Source organism: Cucurbita moschata, unplaced genomic scaffold (assembly GCF_002738365.1).
Source record: "Cucurbita moschata cultivar Rifu unplaced genomic scaffold, Cmos_1.0 Cmo_Scf00082, whole genome shotgun sequence".
In the NCBI taxonomy this organism is placed as follows: Eukaryota; Viridiplantae; Streptophyta; class Magnoliopsida; order Cucurbitales; family Cucurbitaceae; genus Cucurbita; species Cucurbita moschata.
Window position 1 is genome coordinate 197,102 of NW_019268598.1, and position 23,180 is coordinate 220,281.

The 23,180-nt window shown below is 33.4% G+C and overlaps 2 protein-coding genes across 2 annotated transcripts; both read left to right on the forward strand.

Moving 5' to 3' along the window:
* The first annotated feature begins 263 nt into the window (after positions 1-263).
* On the forward strand, positions 264-4,287 carry LOC111438775 (subtilisin-like protease SBT5.3). The gene is made up of 11 exons (XM_023076654.1): positions 264-358; positions 446-555; positions 645-742; positions 901-1,065; positions 1,160-1,262; positions 1,448-1,988; positions 2,202-2,299; positions 2,703-2,945; positions 3,130-3,244; positions 3,351-3,564; positions 3,709-4,287. Exons 1-11 carry the CDS (start codon positions 275-277, stop codon positions 4,254-4,256), a joined length of 2,319 nt encoding a protein of 772 aa, XP_022932422.1. The 5' UTR covers positions 264-274; the 3' UTR covers positions 4,257-4,287.
* A 3,899-nt stretch (positions 4,288-8,186) lies between these two features.
* LOC111438769 (subtilisin-like protease SBT5.4) lies at positions 8,187-12,171 on the forward strand. Its single transcript, XM_023076646.1, has 10 exons — positions 8,187-8,270; positions 8,345-8,454; positions 8,527-8,624; positions 8,699-8,863; positions 9,626-10,263; positions 10,336-10,433; positions 10,619-10,867; positions 11,006-11,120; positions 11,235-11,448; positions 11,623-12,171. The coding sequence occupies exons 1-10, from the start codon at positions 8,187-8,189 to the stop codon at positions 12,159-12,161; spliced, it is 2,310 nt and encodes a 769-aa protein (XP_022932414.1). The 3' UTR covers positions 12,162-12,171.
* Positions 12,172-23,180: the final 11,009 nt, after the last annotated feature.

Below are 23,180 nucleotides of genomic sequence, written 5' to 3' on the forward strand. Positions count from 1 at the left end.
ATTCTACCTTTTTGGTGCAGGGTGTGTTATTAAATCATTTTCATTTCCTTACCAAACTAATTTCTTTAAAGTACCATGAATTTCTCCCATTTGGAGTTATAATCTTCTCTGTTCTCTTCAAATGGAAGATTTCTTCATCACTTTCTATACATAAAAATGAAACCCCAAATCTGAGTCCAATCATAAAACATTGATCAACATTATAAAAAGGCACTAAGGAAGTGAAAGTATAACATAACATTTTAACGAAACAATTATTTTGAGAGAAAAAGAAATGGAGGCCTTCAATCTTCCTCCATTACTTCTCCCCTTCTTTCTTTTTGCTCTTTTACAAACATCTACCATTGCAGCCAAGAAGGTTACTCAATCATCGCTTATAAATGCTTTTTAATGTTTATATCAACGGGGATTTAGACGTTGAAATGTTTTGTTTATGTTGGTGCAGTCTTATATTGTTTACTTGGGATCACATTCACATGGCTTGAATCCTTCTGCTCTTGATCTTCAACTTGCAACACAAACTCACTACAATCTACTTGGATCCGTGTTAGGAAGGTGAATCTTTTAGTATCAAATCATGTAGGGTAGATTTGTTGAACTCTCACTATTCATTTACGCTCTTATGTTTTTGTTTCCAAGTACAGCAATGAAGCAGCTAAGGAAGCAATCTTTTACTCATACAATAGAAATATCAATGGCTTTGCCGCGGTTCTGGATCAAAATGTTGCAGAAGATATAGCAAGTAAAATGATTCATCCATATCTATGACGATGGCTATCATATTATTTGATAATGATTATCTTTCTTAATAAATCATACTCAATATTTAGTTCCAAAACTTTCTTATAAAGCCAGCCTAGATTTTCTATTTTAATAATATAGTGTTTTCTCTTTTTTTAGAGCATCCTGATGTGATATCAATATATGAAAACAAAGGACTAAAACTGCACACAACACGATCATGGAACTTTCTTGGAGTTGAGAATGATGGTGGAATTCCTTCAAACTCACTTTGGAACCTTTCAAGTTTTGGTGAATCTACGATCATTGGCAACATTGACACTGGTTGGACTTGTTTCCCTCTCATAAGTTCTTGGACATTTGACAACTTTTGTAATAATTTGGGTACCTCTTCTTATTGTAATTGGAATCAATACAGGTGTTTGGCCAGAGTCAAAGAGTTTCAGTGATGAAGGATATGGACCTATCCCAAAAAGATGGAAGGGAAATTGTGAAGGTGGCTCCAACTTTCGTTGCAACAGGTCCCTACCATCAAATCTCTTATTTCCAAGCATGCAAATGCATAGACTCATTGATTTCTCAATTTTCTTATATAAAAATAATAATAGATCTATCCTTGTCCTGTTTGTGTTCTAGCTATTCATTGTATCAAATGCTTGTATTGATACCTATAACATAGATGTAAAATTGAAGGTTTTAAATGCAGGAAGCTGATTGGAGCACGATATTTCAACAAAGGATATTTATCCGTCGTGAAACCTAAACCTCTCAACTCAAGCTATGAAACAACAAGGGACGATGATGGGCATGGAACACACACCTTATCCACAGCTGGAGGCAATTTCGTTGATGGAGTAAGCTTTTTTGGGAATGGTAATGGCACTGCAAAAGGGGGTTCCCCTAAAGCCCGTGTTGCTGCCTATAAAGTATGTTGGCCTCCAGCGTTGTATGGTTCGTGTTTTATGGCCGATATTGTAGCTGGCTTTGAAGCTGCAATTAGTGACGGAGTTGATGTTCTATCGGTTTCACTCGGTGCACTTCCTCTTGAATATTCTGACGATCTAATGGCTGTAGTGTCCTTCCATGCCGTGAAGAATGGCATCACTGTTGTTTGTTCTGGTGGAAATTTTGGACCAATTGAAAAAAGTGTCACAAATTTCGCACCATGGATGATAACTGTGGGAGCTAGCACAATTGACAGGCTTTTTACCACTTACGTGGTGTTGGGAAACAAGATGCGCTTAAAGGTACTCTATCCGACACTTGTTAGTACTATATAGTCGTGTTCTCGATCCTATTTATACAAATATTTAGGTAAGAATCGAACCATTTTTAAACACAGTTAATTGCATTGGGCATATAAATTTTTTTCGTATACGTGTCTCTATATTTGTCGATTGAGTTTATTTCTATGTACTACCTTTATGTTGTCTTAAATAATTTTTCATTGTCTATCTCAGGGTGAAAGTCTTTCTAATCAAATATTGCCAGCTAATAAGTTCTATCCGCTGATCCGTTCTTTAGATGCAAAATTCAACAATACCCCTCCTAACGATGCGTGAGTATATTTTTATTTAAATTATACAAAATATCTTTAAATTGTGGATACATTACAATCCTGTCCTAATTTTTAAAATTAACCCTTGATTTTTGAGAAATTTTCTATTGAAACCATCTATTGTAAATTTGTAAATTATGTTAGCAATGTCTTTTGAGTTGAATTAAACCATAAAAATTAATTATGTTTTTTTTTAAGTTAAAAACGATGTTATGTTATATTCTCCCATTTTTACGTTGACAATTTTTGAGGAAGGTTAAAATAAAACTTTTAAAGATTAAGAACATTATTTAAATGTATTTTAAAATTTAAGATTGTTTTATATAATTTAATCCGCATGTTTCTACCCAACAAATTAACGGTAGCCATATAATATTAACAAAAATTTATTGTGATCTTGTAGCCAAACATGTGCAAAAGGGTCTCTGGATCCTAAAAAGGTAAAAGGAAAAATTGTAGTTTGCGTTAATTTGGGAGACGCTATAGAGAAAAGTCATGTGGTTGCTCAAGCAGGTGCTGTTGGGATAATTCTTGTTAATTACGAGGATATTGGTGATGGACTTTTGCCTGCTGCACACTTACTTCCTGCTGCACATATAAGCTACACCGATAGAAAATCAATCGAACAATACATCCAGTCTACTAAGTAATTACTCCATCTTATTCTATACACTTCCACGTTTATTCTCAAACTCTTTTGAATTTTATGATCTAATAAACATAAACTTAGAAACTTTGGATTTAGGAATCTATTAAACGTATTTTTTAAGTTAAAAATTTAATATACTTAAAAGTTGTAACTTATATGTTAAGTTTTGTGGTTGAATCAGAAGTCCAATGGCTTCCATAACTCCTGTGAAGACTGAGTTGGGAATCAAACCAGCACCAATTATGGCTTCATTCTCATCGAGAGGTCCCAGCATAATTGAGCCCTTAATACTCAAGGTTGGTTAGATATATGTGTTGAGTAATTTTATAGTATAAAGTTTAATGTGTCAATTGCTAATCGTTGCAAAATTTGAAGTATTGCATTTTTCTTTTTAATTTCCAGCCTGATATAACAGCACCAGGTGTGAATATACTAGCGGCTTTCTCTGACGAAGTATCACCAACTGGTTCACCTTTTGATAAACGTCGGGTTCAATATAATGTAATATCAGGCACTTCTATGTCATCTCCCCATATTTCAGGCATCGTTGGCCTACTCAAAACCCTTTATCCAAAATGGAGTCCAGCAGCTCTCAGATCTGCAATCATGACCACAGGTTTGTTATGCAAAATTCTTCAATCATTTTAAAAGTTCCAAGGACTAATTAAACTAGTAATTTCTCAAATGAATGGTAAGATATTTTATTTATGAGATTTTCATTTTGACTTAAATCTCGTAAGCTAATGGTTTTGTTTTGCAGCTGAAACCAAAGCCAATGACTTAAATCCAATACTAAACCCAGAAAAGCAGAAATTAAACCCCTTGGCCTATGGTGCCGGCCATGTCCAACCAAACAAAGCAGCAGATCCTGGCCTTGTTTACGACCTCTCCACCCAAGACTACTTGAACTTCCTATGTGCCCGTGGCTACAATAAAACACTAATGAAACTATTCACTAATGATACTTCATTCGTTTGTTTAAAGTCATTCAAAATAACAGATTTGAACTACCCATCAATCTCAATAAATTATCTGAAATCAGAGGTTGTAGAGGTCAAAAGAAGAGTAACAAATGTGGGAAGTCCTGGTACATATGTTGCCCAAATCGAGGCACCGCAAGGAGTTTCGGTTTCGGTAGACCCAAGTACTTTGAAGTTCACCAAAACTGGTGAAGAGAAGGATTTCAAAGTTGTGTTGAAGAAGGTGTCAAATAATCAAACGGATGGATATGTGTTTGGAAAACTTGTGTGGTCTGACGGGAAGCATAGTGTTAGCAGTCCAATTTTTGTGTCATTAACAAAGGAGTGAAAGAAGCACATGAGTTGAGTTGAGTTGGGTTGAGTTTAGCTTGTTTTAGCTCAATAATTAAAGTTTTATTTTCGTGTACACAGTTAAATGATAATAGAGCATGATTCTGATGACTTTTTATTGGGGGAGAAAATACTAACAAATTTTCTAAACTTTCTAAGTTAAAACGGCTAATAATTCTCTGGATTAAATTACTAACTCTTGTCCAAAACTTATTCCACTAACGATTCTCAATAAACACGGATCATTTTCTTAAACTTGATCAGGTTAATAACTATTTTTATTAAGTCAAACTTATTGACTCATATTATTCCTCGTAAGCTTGATTTTACTCGAGATTTTTCACTTAGAGCATATGAGTTTAACTTTTGTTAGGGCTTTGGTTAAAATATCTGCACGTTGTTCTGTAATTCCAATGTTGCTTGGTCGCTTATCAACTCTGTCTTCGTTCGTATGAAATTTTAATTCTGCACCATGTGATTTCTTTAGATCTATTATGAGTAGTTTTTTTTTTTTTTTTTTAATATATTTATAAATTTTTAAGATGAAACTTATTAAAGTCAAAACTAAAAAAATCTATTAAACTATTTAAAATTTTAAGAACTAATTGATGCTAGACTATTAAACACAACCATTTTAATAAGTTCTTTGAATTGATACATTTTCTAAAATTTAAAAATTATTGAGACCTAATAAAATAAATGCATTATACTCAAAACTAATAAAAATAACTTTATATGTTCCAAAATATAATTTTCAACTTTCAAAAGTTTCATAAACATCTTACGTTTATGCAATAAATTTCGAAACTAATAAAACAACTTTATCGTTTAAAACACCGTCATGATCTTACATGATCCACACATAATAATGAAATGCAAATAAAAATGAAATTGAAATGATTTAAAATTATGAAAGGCAAGACAACCTATTCTAACTTAAGTCTAGGAATTTAAATATGTTTCTATCCTATGCTCGTGCCATGATATCTACTTTCCGATGCCACACGTCAACTGTACATGAACGCCTTGCCTTTACCTGAAAAATGATGTAGCACACCGCCTGAGTATTTCGAGGCATACTCACTAAGCGACCCCAATATAGGGGTCATGAAAAAATGCAACCACATGGAACAATACTCTAGGAACCTATCATTATCTCATCCTAGGGGTGGCCTCCCTTTCGAACTAACTTGGATGTGTAGTACTTCCCTACACACGACCCACACATGCAAGTATGAATTTCCAGGCAGTTCGCACCCCTTCTAGACCCACCATCGTCGAGCCAGCTGTCCGTAACGACGTTTGGAGGTTAGCGGACCCCCGAGTGTCATGCTCTACATGATCACCGTCATCATCGTAATGTGCTCTTCTGCACTCATCATCATAAAAGGGGAAGTATGCCAATACTTATGTACACACAAACATGCATGAGGGCGCTCTATTTTTCGTCTTTAAAACGTCTTCCTGACACAACTTTAGTCTCATCTCTATGTTAATATTAGTAATACATGCGCATTAGTTATTCATCTTAACATCGGTATTCATACTCTGTAGGGTTGTGTCCTAGGCGATTTCTCAACATGATATAACATGGCATTCACAACATACATCGTGCTTAATATGGAAAAAATCGTCATATTAAAGTAGCAACATCATGCATCATAATCATCATACATCGTCATCATAATGCCATCAAATACATAATAGTCATCATACCACGTCATCAAGCATCATCATATAACTCATATACGACATATACGTCATAACTCATACGTTATACGTCATACAGCAAACAAGTCTCTAGCCTATCCTATAGTAAGGTCACTTACTTGGTTGGCCTTAACCAGCGTTCTCCTTAATTCAATAAATGTTCAACTTCTGTCCTCAAAAGTTGCTCAAAACATTGTCGAGGTTCATTTCCTATTAGATCGTTGGTCACCTTTCGTTAGTATTTCACAATTAATAGTAATTCCAATTGACATATGTGAAATGCGACATTAAAACAATCTCGATTACCTTAATTAGAGTAAAAAACAGGTTCGAGAGGGTTGGAACGGTGAGATTTAGGCTAAAATTGGAGTACTTGAGCCGAGTGCTTCTTTTTGCTGTAGGTCGATAGGAGTGGGCCACGTTTCTATTTACCTCTTGGTTTGAGGCACAAGTTGAGGCGCGGGTCACAGGTCACGGCCTGCAACCACAAGTTGCAAGCTAGGTTGCAATTTGGACCTCGGGTTCTTGCTGCAGGCGCAACTACTACATATGGACTAGGCCGAGGCTTTCGGTCATGGGTCACGTCCATTGGAGACGACGCATTAATTTTATTATTTAAAAAGTATCCATAAACTTTCAAAATTTTCAATAATACTCCAATCTAAAAAAATTTCTTAAAAAAAAGCTTACGGTTTGTTTTGAATGAAACTATTAATACTGTATTTCAAAAATATGATTAACTTTGGAGACAATTTTAAAAATAACTTTCAAAATGTTTTCAAAGCTTTTATTAATATCGGGTAAACTTTATTAAGAAATTGAAAAATACCCTAAGCATTTTAAAAATAATAGTAAACTTAAAGAACCGATTATTTAGCCTCTCGAAATTTGATTGATTTATTCATTCCTTCTCTTAAAAATTTTGAACAATAGACGTCCGTGTATTTAACGGTAATGATTTTTTTTATTTATTTATAAAAGTAACCAGTGTTAATATTACTTTTAAAATTTTATAGATATTTTTTTAAACGAACTTTTTAAAAAGTTCAACAGGTATGTATTTTTTAAACGGTAATAAAAGTTATATTTTTAAATAAATTATAAACCAGAGAATTATTAGATTTTTTTAAATTTAAGAATAATTTTCAAACTTTTATGGATATTTTTTTATTAATTTATATTTTCCGTCAAAAGTCTAGATTTTTTTTTTTCATCTCATTAAAAACAGTAACTTCCATGTTTTAAGCAAAATAAATAAATAATAATAAATGGAAATAAATACTTCCTAAAATACACATAACAGTTGAGAAATTAAAATGGGGAAGATTAATGGGAAGGGCAAAAGAGGAAAAGAATCCATTTTCCTTGAATTAATTTGTGGTTAAATATATCATTAATTCAATGTCACCGTTTAAATTAGGGTAATTATAAATTACATAAACTTATTAACTTTCCTTTATAAATACACAATCCCTTTTTTTTTTTTTTTTCCATTTTTGTTTCATATAAAAAATAAACAAAATATAGCCGGTTAGGATAAGAGTAATCATTATAAAATAATAATAATAATTTTCATTTCGAAAAAAAAAAAAAAAACAATAAGGTTAATAGAGGTTATGGACTATACTCGAGGTATTCAAATGACTCGAGAACCCAACCAATCCAGATTATTTTTTTCAATAAAGGTTAGGTTGAATTTTTGGAAAATAAAAAAATTAGGGTGAGTTTGTAGGTTAACATTTTTTTTTTTGTGTTGGGCCAACGTGACCTGCCCAAAAATAGGGTTGCAACTCAATATTAGTTTTAAGATTATTATGAAAATTAAAATTGTTTGACGATTGAAACTGATGTCATGTCAGTGATGGGTGGTTGTAACTGATGCGTGTAACCGACAATCCAACTCGAAAAGAGAGAGTTGTACTGGGTTCTGAACTCTATTCAAATTGGTTGAGTCGTCACTGAACTAACAAAACTGGTTGATAAAAAGATTTTAATGTTGTTATATGAACATGGCTAAGGATTGCAGCCTTTTAGAGCAATGAATTCTCTTAAATGTTTTTCATTTCATTTCCTTTCCAAGATTGCACCAATTCATTTCAAAACCTTCTTTAAATAAAAAAATGAAGAGTCAAATGAGGCATAGGCCATTTAGGTTTGTTATTATAAAGCTGAAAAGAATGGAGGGAGTTACTCATTCATAAGCTTCAAGCTTAAAGCTATGGAGGGTTTCAATCTATCTTCATTGATTCTTCTCTTCTTTCTTTTCCCTTTGTTTCAAACATCCACCATTGCCACCCAAAAGGCAAGCCAATGATCAACCATTCTTTTGGTTTTTTCTTTCTTCGATCATATATCTCATATGTTCATCTCGTGCAGTCTTACATTGTTTACTTAGGATCACATTCGCACGGCTCGAATCCGTCTTCGGTTGATCTCCGAATCGCAACGGAATCTCATTACAGTTTGCTTGGGTCATTGTTAGGAAGGTGAAGCTTCTAGTTTATGTCATTACATTTTAGTTGCCAATTTGCTTAATCTTCTTACGTTTCCAAGTATAGCAATGAGATAGCCAAGGAAGCAATTTTCTACTCTTACCATAGACATATCAATGGCTTTGCTGCTGTTCTTGACCACAAAGTTGCACAAGATCTAACAAGTAAACCATTTGATCCAATTTTTAATATGAATCGATACTCATTTTGTTACCTAATTGGCTACCTATCATGGTAGGACATCCCGCTGTGGTATCGGTTCATGAGAACAAGATGAGAAAGCTGCACACAACAAGTTCATGGGAATTTCTTGATCTAGAGAATGGCGAAGGAACTCCACCAAATTCCATTTGGAATGGTGCAAATTTTGGTGAATCTACTATCATTGCCAACCTTGACACAGGTTAGTCCTGATTATCACTACAAAAAGTAATGAATAAGATAGCTTATGAAAAATGTTATTATAGATTTTTTTGTAGTATTTTTCGTATGTCGTGACAGCCTATGTTATTAAAATTTTAAGACTTTTTATAGCGTTTTTTTAGAGCTATAATGGATGCTATAATAGAGTATGAAACTATAGCTTATATATGTTGCTATGAAAAGATCCATGTTATTAAAAGTCTGAAATTTTTTATAGCATTTTTTTATAGCTATAATGGATGCTATAATAGAGTATGAAACGCTAGGAAAACATTCATGCTATTAAAAAACAGTGTTTTTTAATAGCTATAATAGATTATGAAACTATAATTTATTTATGTTGCGATAAAAACATTCATGTTATTAAAAGTCTGGAATTTTTTATAGCTTTATTTTATAGCTGTAATCAATGCTACAATAAAGTATGAAACTATAGCTTATATATATGTTGCTAGGAAAACATTTATGTTATTAAATGTCTAGAATTTTCTATAGTATTTTTTTTATAGCGGTCGATGCTATTATAAAGTATGAAACTATAATTTATATATATGTTGCTAGAAAAATATTCCTGTTATAGGATTTTTTATAAAGTTTTTTTTTATAGCTGTAATGGATGCTCTAATAGAGGATTAAAATAAAGCTCATATATGTTGCTATAAAAACATTTTATAGCGTTGTATTAAGTTTCTTACCATTTTAAAATTTCTAAGATTTTTCTTCTCGAATTCGGATTGTATAGGCGTTTGGCCAGAATCAAAGAGTTTCAATGACGAAGGATATGGAGCTATTCCCTCGAGGTGGAGGGGAAGTTGTGAGGGTGGCTCTAATTTTCATTGCAACAGGAAGTTAATTGGAGCACGGTACTTCAATAAAGGTTACACCGCCCTTGCGGGATCCCTTGATGACAGCTTTGACACAGCAAGGGACCATGATGGGCATGGAACACACACTTTATCCACGGCAGGAGGCAATTTTGTTTCGGGAGCTAACGTTTTTGGAAATGGTAATGGCACTGCAAAAGGGGGTTCACCTAAAGCCTTTGTTGCTGCCTATAAAGTATGCTGGCCTACATTTCATGGTGGTCAGTGTTCGGATGCAGACATCCTAGCTGCCATAGAAGCTGCTATTACTGATGGTGTTGACGTTCTTTCACTTTCACTTGGTCGAGGTTCCACGGAGTTTTTCGACGATGTAACGGCGATTGGATCCTTCCATGCAGTTCAACAAGGGATCGTTGTCGTTTGCTCGGGTGGAAACTCAGGACCCGATCCACAGAGCGTAGAAAATGTGGCGCCTTGGCTTTTCACTGTGGCTGCTAGCACAATCACCAGACAATTTACTAGTTATGTGGCCCTTGGAAACAAGAAGCATATCACGGTACTCAATTTAGTCCTCTATTTTCTCGTGTTTTTTTGCCATCTTTAATGATCTTCAAACTATCAACACTAGGGAGCAAGTATTTCAGACAAAATATTGCCAGCTCAGCAATTCTATCCATTGATCACTTCCGTAGATGCGAAAGCTATCAATATCTCTGTTGAAACTGCGTGAGTATAGGTTTAAATATTATTTTGATCCATATACTCTTAATTTGGTTCATTTTCGTCCCGCTGCATTTGAAACGTCCATTTTGGTCCATGTACTTTTAAAATTTGAATAAGAAAGTCCCTTTTAGGTAAGGACATTGATACTAGGCGCACTCTAATGAGGAAATTGTGATGCATCCTTGCAGTAAACTGTGTGTGGAGGGGTCTCTTGATCCGAGAAAGGTGAAAGGGAAGATTATAGTTTGCGTTAAAGGAGGGGATAGTGCAAGAGTGGACAAGGGTTACGTGGCTGCTCAAGCAGGTGCTGTTGGGATGATTCTAGCCAACAGCGAGGAAGATGGGAATGAACTTATAGCCGATGCACACCTACTTCCTGTCTCCCACATAAGCTATATCGATGGCGAAATAGTCTATGAATACATCAACTCCACCAAGTAATTACTTGGTCTACTAAAATTGAATGACTTTTTAAGTGTTTAAAAAAGTGTTTTTAATACAAAAAGAATTAAAAACTTAGAAAGTCTTTCCTAATAAACTCTTAGTCATGAAACTTATCGTTATACTTTAACCAGAACTCCGGTGGCTTACATGACCCAAGTAAGGACAGAGACGGGAATCAAACCGGCACCCGTTATGGCTTCATTCTCATCTAGAGGTCCCAATTCAATCGAGGAGTCAATACTCAAGGTTTCCATGTTTGCTCTCTTTTTCGTTTACTCTGTGTTTCTACTTTAGAATATTCAATGTTCAACTCGAAATATTAAGTGTGTGTATTTTTTTTCTTTTTGTTTACTTCTTCAGCCTGATATAACAGCACCTGGCGTCAATATAATTGCAGCCTATTCAGAAGATGCATCACCAAGTGGTTCACCATTTGATAACCGTCGAATTCCATTTAATGTAGTATCTGGCACTTCCATGTCATGTCCCCATATTTCTGGTATTGTTGCCCTTCTCAAGACCATTTATCCAAAATGGAGTCCTGCAGCTATCAAATCTGCAATCATGACCACAGGTACATTCAAATTATCAAATCGTTACGTAAATACTTGGTGCTAAGATCTTAAGGATTAGTTGTGTTTAAGTGTTTGATATAATTAAATTTAGCGTAACCAATTACAATTCCACCGTGATTCGAGAGGTTCTTTGTGCTCATTCCATTGTAATAACATTTCCTTCGCTTGTTCAGCTGAAACTAGAGCCAATGACTTACATCCAATACTAGATTCCACCAAGCTTGTAGCCAACCCATTGGCGTACGGTGCGGGACATGTCCATCCCAACCGAGCAGCAAATCCTGGGCTTGTATACGACCTTACCACCAATGACTATCTAAATTTCTTATGTGCTCGTGGCTACAACAAAACACAACTTAGTAAATTCTCCAATACGTCATTCGTTTGTTCAAAGTCATTCAAACTAACAGATTTTAACTACCCATCAATCTCGATACCCAAAATGAAATCAGAACCTGTGACAATCAAAAGAACAGTTAAGAATGTGGGAAGCCCAAGCACGTACGTAGCTCGGGTGAAGGTACCTCCAGGAGTTTTAGTTTCAGTTGAGCCAAGTACGTTGAAGTTTACTCGAACCGATGAAGAGAAGACTTTCAAAGTTGTATTCCGAAGTGTGACAAACACCAAGCATCGAGGCTATGTATTTGGGTCTTTGAAATGGTTAGATGGTAAGCATCATGTAAGAAGCTCAATTGTAGTGAATTTGGGATGATTTAGGAGAAGAAAAAACATGTGGTGGTGGTAGTTGAAAAAGTGTTTTCCTATCAAATACTATGGTTTCTAAGACATTATATGTATCTCTCTCTTTCCCTCTTTCACCTTAAACCGAAAGAAATGCAAATAATTGGATCGACTAGTTTTCTTGTTTGCTATAGCTTGAATCTGTGATTAACTTGAGATCGACACTATTTAATTGGATCAACTAAATTGTCTTATTTTCTATAGCTTGAATCCGTTATCAATATATTTGAGATAAATATTAAAATCAAATAAATAGTAACAATGAATCATGGGGTTGTTTTCGACCCATTTGAATCAATTTTAAATTTTAAGCACATATTTTTATTTTAATGTATCTAATATACATTAATTCAGTTAATATTGGACTTAAAATATAGTAAAGTTAATTTTAAAAATACTTTTATTAAAGTTTATTTTGTAGGGAGACTATAAATACCTGTATAATTAGAATTTTAAAGATCATGATGTATAAAAGAAATTGTGCTTTCAACTTGGAACTTTTACTCTTACAAATTTGAGCATCATTTTTGTTATTTGTGCACTTTTTGTAGTAGATTGTATTTGAATTGTTCAATAAGTTTGGATCAAGTTTGATGATGGAGTGACTCAATTTAGGATAAAGTTCTAGATCTATATCTAAAAACTTATTTTGAAAAGGATTTTGTTGAGAAATTGTGCATCCTGGAAGAAGGGGTAGAAGTAGAAGATGGTAAAGATGATGAGGTCGAGTCATTGGAGAAGTTGTTATTATGGGTGGATCGAACACTACATATGCATAATTATTGATGAGAAATTCGAGGTTTCAACCATGATATAGAAGAAGAAATTTTGAAAATTTGAGAGGCAAATTAGGTGGGACTTGGTTCAAAATGCTATATACAAAAGCTATTAAATTTTACATTTACTTACGTGGTCCGAAATTAAATATTTCTAACATTTTTAGATATATTTTTCTTAGAAAATTTGTAAATATGTTTGAAAATCGGTTAAATAGTGAATGATTCCCACACATGAAATTTTAAAAATAAAAAGAAAATAAAATAATTATAATAGTTAAGATCAAAATATAATTAATAAATTACAAAATAAGCTTTTTTTTTTTTTTTTTAATAACTCTTTAACTTATTTTCTTTTTTCAATTATATTATTTTATAATATATCTCATTTAATATAATTTATTCTACCATATACGTCTTTCATTTTCGACATAAATTCATTTATTTAAAATTAAATGTTAAGATCTATTACCAATTAAATTGAAAATCCTAAAATTTAAGGTACATGAACAAAAATTAAATTAAATTTTAATGAATTAAAATTATTTTAATAATATGACTTAAAAAAATAAAACAGTCAATCAATTAATTATTTAAAATTAAATAATATGATAAAATAGTTGAAAACAGTTTATTTATATGAAATTTAGATAATATTTCTTGTGCAAAATCAATCACGATTCATTTTTTACTAGACATCATAAACAAAATTTTAAACGGCCAAAGGGAGAAAGGTAAAATAATAATTAATAATAATTAGAGGTAAGAATAAATATGGTAATTTTACAAATTCATAAATAAATCTAAAAAAATTATATTTTTAACGGAAATTAAATAGCTTAAAAGGGAAATTTTAAATTACAATGTTTATGGTCATGAATTGGGAATCCTAAATTACCAAAAAATGTTAAAAAAAATTAATAAATTATTAATGACTTTTTATTTGTCTATGATTTAAAAAATATATATATTATTATTTATAAAATATTTGATAATCACAGTTTTAAATATCTCTCAATTTTTATAAATTTTATGTTAAAGTATTAATTTTTAATTGATTAGTTGAAAATAAAGTATATTATGTAGGTAAGAAAAAATAAATCTTATGAACTAAACAAATGAAAATGATATTGTCAAAGCTTATATAGAAAAAAGAAAAAAAAATGTTATTTTAGGTTATGAAATATATTTCTTCTTTTATTATTTTAATTCAAATAAAATAAAAATGAAATTAATAATAAAATCAGATTATGAAATGTATTTTTCACATTATTATTCTAAAATTTCAATCTTTAATTAATTAATTGAAAATAAATAAATTTGTGGAGTTGTAACGACCTACATTTCTCTATTTAACTATTTCGTAAGGTAATTACTATACATTTAATCTTATATTTAATGTGGAGTTGTATATTATTAATGCAAATACCATTCAATCTATCCTAATCTATGCATATGCTACATCATGGGATTTGTGATGCTTCCACACCCGTCCGCCTCATAAGGGCGCCTTGCCTTTATCCTAACAAAATGTAATAGCAGGAGGCTTGAGTATTTTAAGAATGCTCAGTAAATGACCCTACTATTGGGGTTAAATGTAAGAACATGCGAATGCAATGATGGGATCTATCATAACATTTTATTTTCCTACCGTACTCTCCTAACGGGCAGCTTGGATGTGTACTATATACTCTACACACAACCCATACGTGCGAGTATGGACTCACCAGTAGCTCGCACATTGCTGGCCCCTTTCCTTGTCCAGCGAGCATATTCTGGGAGCTCCTTATGCCGGACACCCATAGAAGTAGTAGCTGTCATGACAACATTAGGTTAAATATTATGATCGTTTTCTTGTATGACCGTCACAGCATTATGATAAATATAATGATCGATTTTCTACTTGATCATGGCAACATTATGATAACCATAATGATCGTTTTCCTGCCTCGTAACGTATAGGTTCGTACTATCGTGAAGGATGAGTGGTCCATAGAGAGAAGTGGGGAATGATTTTTTTTTTTAATCTTCTTTTTTTTTAATTTTTTTTTTATTATTTTCTCTCATAGGTCAGCACTTCGTATTTAAACAAGTAAGACATGACAGTATTTTAAATATTTTAAATATTTTTGACATTTATACTAGAGATGATGTTTCCTTTCCAGAGCTATATTTCCGCATAGATGATGAGCATGCTAAGTTAGTAGCGACTCTAGGTAGGTAGAACTTTAGGGTCGTTACAAGGTGTATCCCCTTAGCACAATAATGCATAAGGCCCTAACATTTTTTCATTTTCATTTTCATTATCATTACAACCCACTAGCGCTCTATACCTATCATATTTGTAACGTTTAATATATATATATATAAATATAAAAATAACAAAATAAGGAAGAAACAAAAAATAAATAAATAAATAACCTACCACCTATCCTTTGATCTCTCTGTGCCTTCCCGAAAATACCTCTCTTATTAGGTATGGATAATTCAACAAACAAATAGAAACAGTTATGGGGAAGGAAAACATACAATGGAGAGATGGTTAGACAAAAATGAAGAGATCCAGAATAAAGGTGATGGAGAGATGGTTAGGCAGATAATGTAAGACAGATGTCTGTGAAAAGGTTAATAGTTCCTTATTATCAAAGGATGTTAATTTGTTGCAATTATAAGATTTGAGTTAGAAATTATCTGCTGCAGTTATTAATTTGTTGCAATTAGCAGTTATTTAGATCTGAGTAATTATCAAGTACTAACAAAAAAGAGTCCATTAAAATTGGTCAGAATACTCTCACAAAAATCTAAAGAAAAAATAAAAAAGAGAGGAAGATATAGAAAAGGAATATGTGGAAAACATATTCAAATAATAAATTTTTTAATTTTTTTTTTTTGGAAAACTCAACGAGAGGAGAAAAAAAAAAGAAATACAAAGAAAAGAGAAAAAGATGGGGAAACCAAATCATCCAAGATTTGAAAGCATAACAAAAATTGAAAGCATAACAAAAGAGGGAAAAAAAAAGCAAGGAAGAGAAAGAAATGAAGAGATTTTCAAATCAAGAAAAGAGAGCAAAGATTAGATTTGGAAATAATAAAACCAAAAAATTTGGTAATAGAATTAAATTGCACATAGAGAAGAATTAGACATGAGAGTAAGAATTAAACTGATTTAAAGAATTAGATATGAGAATAGAATTAAACGGATAAAAGAATCAGATATGAAGTAAATTGAATGCCTTAAAAGAATTCGAATTTAAAAAAAGAAAAAAAAAAAAACAAGAAGAAGATTTTAAGAAAGAAAAGAAAATTAGAATCAATTGAAAATAGTTCCCTTAATTGCATAAGCATGGAAAAGAAAATTAGATTTGATTAAAAATGGCAACACAAATTTAAAAGTTGAATTATACAACCGCTTCAAATATTAATAATATTGACATATTTTTAATTTAAGTTTTATTACCCTATGCAATTTAGAAATATTGAAAACATAGAATTCGATTTTTATTGAGCCGTTTAGAGTCGTATTTCACATTGTTAGTTGGATTATTAATCAAAATGTGAAATACTAATAAAAGGTGACGAACGGTGCGATAAGAAACAAACTTTGGCAACATTTGGAGTAGTTCTTGAGGAACGGGAGCTTACGTTAATTAAATGAGGGAATACTCCGACTAAGGACAACCAAGTAAGTGACGTTACTATAGGATATGCTAAAAATTGTATGAGTTATAATGACATATGAGTTGTATTGTATGATGTCGTATGAGTATATGATAATGTATGAGTATATGATGATGTATGAGTTATGATGCTGTATGAGTTATGATGCTTGATGATGTGCCTAGTATATATATTTTGATGAATCATGTGACGTAGATGTAAAATTGAAGATGTTAAATGCAAAAAGCTGATTGAAATACTATATTTCAACAAAGGATATATATCCATCGTAGAACCTAAACCTCTCAAGTCAAGCAATGAAACAGCAAGGGACGATGGTGGGCATGGAACACACACCTTATCCACAGCTTGAGGCAATTTCGTTAAAGGAGTAAGCATTTATGGTTATGGCACTGCAAAAGGGGGTTCCCCTAAAGCCTTTGTTGCCGCCTATCGAGTATGTTAACCTCAAACGTTGGATGGTGCGTGTTTTATCGCCACTATGGTAGCTGGCTTTGAAGCTGCCATTAGTGACGGAGTTGATGTTCTATCGGTTTCACTTGGTGGAGATGCTAATAAATTTTCTGACGATCTAATGGCTTGTCCTTCCATGCCTTGAAGAATGGCATCACTGTTATTAGTTATGCTGGAAATTCAGGACCAACTGAAAGCATGGTCTCAAATGTTGCACCATGGATGATAACTGTGGGAGCTAGGCTTTTTACCACTTTCGTGGTGTTGGGAGGCAAGAGGCGCTTGAAGGTACTCTATCTGATACTTATTAGTACTATATAGTCATGTTCTCGATCCTATTTATACAAATATTTAGGTAAGTATCGAACCATTTTAAACATAGTTAATTGTATTGGGCATATAAATTTTTTTCGTATACGTGTCTCTATATTTGTCGATTGTGTATATTTATATGTACTACGTTTATGTTGTCTTAAATAATTTTTCATTCTCAATATCAGGGTGAAAGTCTTTCTAATCGAATATTGCCAGCTAAGAAGTTCTATCCGTTGATCCATGCTATAGATGCAAAATCCAATATCTCTCATGAGGACGCGTGAGTATATTTTTATTTAAATTATACAAAACATCTTTAAATTCTGGATACATTTCAATCCTGCCCTAGTCTTTAAAATTAACACTTGAATATGGGCGCTGATAATCTTGTAGCCAAACATGTATGGAAGGGTCTCTTGATCCTAAAAAGGTAAAAGGAAAAATTGTAGTTTGCGTTAATTTGGGCGCTAATGTGGACAAAGGTTATATGGGTGCTCAAGCAGGTACTGTTGGGATAATTCTGGTTAATTACTAGGATATTGGGGATGGACTTTTGTCTGCTGCACACTTACTTCCTATTGCACAGCGATGTGGACAAAGGTTACGTGGCTGCTCAAGCAAGTGCTGTTGGGATAATTCTGGTTGATTACAAGGATATTGGGGATGGACTTTTGTCTGCTGCACACTTACTTCCTATTGCACAGCGATGTGGACAAAGGTTACGTGGCTGCTCAAGCAGGTGCTATTGGGATAATTCTTGTTAATTACAAGGATGTTGGGGATGGACTTTTGTCTGCTGCACACTTACTTCCTATTGCACAGCGATGTGAACAAAGGTTACGTGGCTGCTCAAGCAGGTGCTATTGGGATAATTCTTGTTAATTACAAGGATATTGGGGATGGACTTTTGTCTGCTGCACACTTACACTTACTTGCACAGCGATGTGGACAAAGGTTACGTGGGTGCTCAAGCAGGTGTTGTTGGGATAATTCTTGTTAATTACAAGGATATTGGGGATGGACTTTTGCGCACACTTGGAATCAATCAACCAATACATCCAGTCTACTAAATAATTACTCCTTATTTCATAAATTTCCATGTTTATTCTCGAACTCTTTTAAACTTTATGATCTAATAAACATAAATTTAGAAGCTTAAGAATTAGGAATCTATTAAACGTATTTTTTAAGTTAAAAATTTATTATACTTAAAAGTTGTAACTTATACGTCACGTTTTGTGGTTGAATCAGACGTCTAATGGCTAAAATAACTCGCGTAAAGACTGAGTTGGGAATCAAACCAGCACCAATTATAGCTTCATTCTCGTCAAGATGTCCCAACACAGTTGAGCCCTCAATACTCGAGGTTGGTGGGATAAATGTGGGGAGTAATTTTATAGTATAAAGTTCAATGGGTTAACTACTAACCATCGCAAAATTTGAAGTATTGCATTTTTCTTTTTAATTTCCAACCTGATATAACAGCACCAAGTGTGAATATATTAGTGGCTTTCCCTGACGAGGCATCACCAATTGGTTCACCTTTTGATAAACATCGGGTTCTATATAATGTATTATCAGACACTTCTATGTCATGCCCCCATATTTTTGGTATGGTTGGCCTTCTCAAAACCCTTTATCCAAAATAGAGTCCAACAGCTATCAGATCTGCAATCATGACCACAGGTTCATTATGAAAAAAATTTCAATTATTTTAAAAGATCCAGGATTAATTAAACTAGTAATTTTTCAAATGTATTTCCAAACCATGAATAGTATGATATATCATTTATGAGATTTTCATTTTGACTTAAATCTCACGAGCTAATGGTATTTATGAGATTTTCATTTTGACTTAAATCTCACAGGCTAATGGTTTTGTTTTACAGCAGAAACCAAAGCCAAATGACTTAAATCCCATACTAAGCTCAAAAAAGGAGAAATCAAACCCATTGGCGTATGGTGCCGGCCATGTCCAACCAAACAAAGCAGTGAATCCTAGCCTTGTTTACGACCACTCCACCGTAGACTACTTGAACTTCCTATGTGTTCATGGCTACAATAAAACACAAATGAAACTATTCTCCAAACGATACTTCATTGGTTTGTTCAAAGTCATTCAAAGTAACTGATTTGAACTACCCATCAACCTCGATGAATAATTTGAAATCAGAGGCAATAGAGATCAAAAGAAGAGTAAAAAATGTGGGAAGTCCAGGTATGTATGTTGCCTAAGTCGAGGCACCGCCAAGAGTTTAGATTTCGGTTGACCCAAGTAATTTGAAGTTCACCAAAACTGATGAAGAGAAGGATTTCAAAGTTGTATCGAGGAAAGTGCCAAATAATCAAACTAATAGGTATGTGTTTGGAAAACTTGTATGGTCTGATGGAAAGCATCGTGTTAGCCGTCCAATTTTTGTGACATTAAAGAGGCAGCTAAAGAAACACATGAGTTGGGTTGAGTTTAACTTGTTTGAGCTCAATAATTAAAATTTCAATTGAAATTTTATTTTCCTGTTCACAGTTCAATGATAGATTTTTTTTGTTGCTTTTTTCTAAATTTATTGAAGTTTCCTTTGTATGGTTTCAAAAGAGCAAGGTTGGTTTTGACCTGTGATGGAGATATACTAAATAACAACTTGTGGGGAGAGTTTTTAGGTTAAGGATCTTAACAGCTATGCTTTTCAACCATCCTTGTGAATAGAGCATAAATGTATGAGTATTTAGTGAGGAGAAAATGGTAACAAATTTTCTAAACTTTCTCTTCAAGTTAAAATATCTAACCATTCACCTAAATAAATTACTAACTATTGTTCAAAACCTATTACACAATATGGTAACTACTAACCATTCTCAATAGAACACTAATCATTTTCTTAAACTTAGCTCAAGTGAATAGCTATTTTTACTGAGACAAACTTATTAACTCATATTTTCCCCCCTAAGCTTGACTTTATTCGAGATTCTTACTTAGAGTGACTCTTGCACATCTGCAAAGTTTAACCTTTGCTAGAGCTTTGTTTAGAATATCTACATGTTGCTCTGTAATTTCAATGTTGTGTGGTCGCTTATCAACTTTGTCTTCTTCGTAAGAAATTTTAATTCTGCAATGTATAATTTTTTTAGCTTCTCTCTTCTCCATAGGAATTTCATCAAGTCGTAGGATACTCCTCTGTCTTTCAACCTTGTTATTGTTGGATTTTTGTTTTATGTTTGCCTCCAAGCCTCTTTGGTTGAGACGGTAAGTCCGATAAAACACACTAACTTGTAGGTTGCTCTTTCTTAACTGAGGTGGCCTCCCATTTATTCTTAGCAATGTTCATTGGTTTCTTCTTAGCTTTGTTCTTCGATTCCTTCTTCTCTTTCTTGCTTCCAATGCTAAGGTCTGGAAGATGTTGAAGGTCTTTCATTAGTACCTTATACTGGCGGTTTTGTGACCGTTTTACCTTCATCGATAGGGCTCCGTTCTATCGAATATCTTGATAAACGAGCCTAATAATATTGCTCTGCAAACTCAAGATGTAATATACATTGATCAATAGACGTTGATCGTTGTTCTTACACTAGAACAAAATAGAACATTTGCCTTGGATCGGTACAATTGTTGGTTTTGACCTACGATCGAAAAATACCGAATCAAATAAATGAAGTAGAAATAACAACTTGAGGGGAGAGTTTCTTGGACTCAGAACCTTAAGCACTATGTTTAATCCTATTATGTTGTTATGAATAGAATATACATCTAATGAATTATTCTTACAGAAAAATAAATGGATGCATTCAATCTACCTCCTTTACACCCACCATGGTAGCTGCCAAGAAGGGAAGAAGGTTATTCAATGATCACTTATAAATGCTTTTTAATATGTATATTAAATGGTTTTACACATTAACATTTTTTTTTTCTTCATTTCATGTAGTCTTATATTGTTTACTTGGGATCAGATTCACACAAGTCTTATACGGTTGATCTCCAACTTGTAACACAAATCCACTACAATCTACTTAGGTCCGAAGGTGAAACTTTTAATTTCAAATGATGTAGGGTGGATTTGTCGAACTCTCACTCTTGGCTCTTATATTTCTATTTCTAATTACAACGATGAAGTAGCTCTAGAAGTAATATTTTAATCATACAATAGAAACATCAATAGTTTTACGGTTGTCCTTGATCAATAAGTTGCACAGGTTATAGCCTAGTAAAATAATTTATCTCTTTCTAGGCTAGGGCTATCATTTGGTTGGAAAATGATTTCCATTCAAAATAAAATAAAATCATACTAGTTTGTTGGGTTTATATTTTTATAGAAACATTGGAATTATCACAGAAAAATTTCAAAAATAAAATCTATATATATATTTTTTTAGTTTCCCAAAGAAGGTAGATTGAAAGTAGTATTCACTGGCTTAAAATTTAAAGGTCAAATAATTATCAAGTCAGCCTGGTTTTTCTGATTTAATAGTATAGTGTTTTTCTCCTTGTCTTTTTGTAGAGATGTGATATGAATAATATAAAAACAAAGGACTAAAACTACAGACAACTTGTCCATGGAACTTTCTTGGAGTTGAGAATGATAGTGGAATTCCTTCCAACTCACTTTGGAACCTTTCAAGATTGGGTGAATCTACAATCATTGGCAACATAAATTCTTGGACATTCTACCGCTTTTGTAATAATAGGGAGTGTGTGAGTATTCTCCTTTATGTGATCTGTGTGTCCTAACAATAGAGGAGCTAAGGAAAGAGATATTAACAGAAGCACACAACTCGAAATTTGCCATGCACGTAGGAGGTGCTAAGATGTACCAAGATTTAAAACACCACATCTGGTTGAGGAACATGAAGAGACGTAATCGAGCTTGTTAGTGTTAGCTTGTGACCAAACAGATGAACAAACAGAGCGCCTAAACCAAATCTTAGAGAACATGCTACACGCTTGCGTATTAGACTTTAAGGGAAGTTGGGATTCCAAACAATTATTGGAATGACACCATTTTGAAGCCCCGTATGGGAAACGGTGCAAGTCCCTGCTAGGTTGGGACAAAGTAGGTGAGAGAGAGCTAGTAGGACCCGAGCTTATTCAAGTCACCAATGAGGCTGTCCAGAAAATTTGAGCGAGAATGCATACCACTCAAAGTAGACAGAAGAACTACGTCGATGTAAGACGTAGAAGGTTAGACGTTAAGATAAGGGACCCAGTATTACTAAAGGTGACACCCATGGATGATGTAACGACCCGGGAAAGAAAGAAAGAAAAAAGAAAATATTATATATATATGTATATATATATATATGATAGATGAAAACGAGAAAACGAAAAAAAAAAAAAAAAAAAAAAAAAAAAAAAAAAAAAAAAAAAAAAAAAAAAAAAAAANCCGGAAAACCCGCGAGTTTTCCGGCGACCGCCGTGTTTCGCGGAACCCACGCGAAACGATGGCCACAGCGCGCCCACCCTTAGCCCAGCATCTTCAGAACGCCTGCAAAGGGAGAAAAGAGAGAAAAAATTTCGAGCGAGAGAAAGAGATTTCGGACAAACGTCGGCGGGTGTTCAGTTTCTCCGACGAGCCCTCAAATCACCCTTAAACCGACACCAAACAACCTGTTACTACCGTAAGAGAGATCTCTAAGGATAGCACAATAACTCAGGGGCATTTGGTGTTATTTCGTAAGCGTCGTCGTCGGTAACCGAGGTCGGAAAGTTAGGTTTCTTAATCGATTCTTAGATCTATGGCTTTTAGGAGCTTTTAGGCCGCAAAACTCCCAAAAAA

Excerpts from the sequence above, each read along its gene's own strand:
- LOC111438775 (XM_023076654.1), top strand. The coding sequence starts at position 275 with ATGGAGGCCTTCAATCTTCCTCCATTACTTCTCCCCTTCTTTCTTTTT. Across the intron at positions 743-900 it reads TGTTGCAGAAGATATAGCAA|AGCATCCTGATGTGATATCA; the intron begins GTAAAATGATTC and ends CTCTTTTTTTAG. Across the intron at positions 1,263-1,447 it reads TCCAACTTTCGTTGCAACAG|GAAGCTGATTGGAGCACGAT; the intron begins GTCCCTACCATC and ends TTTTAAATGCAG.
- LOC111438769 (XM_023076646.1), top strand. The coding sequence starts at position 8,187 with ATGGAGGGTTTCAATCTATCTTCATTGATTCTTCTCTTCTTTCTTTTC. Across the intron at positions 8,864-9,625 it reads CATTGCCAACCTTGACACAG|GCGTTTGGCCAGAATCAAAG; the intron begins GTTAGTCCTGAT and ends CGGATTGTATAG. Across the intron at positions 11,449-11,622 it reads ATCTGCAATCATGACCACAG|CTGAAACTAGAGCCAATGAC; the intron begins GTACATTCAAAT and ends TCGCTTGTTCAG.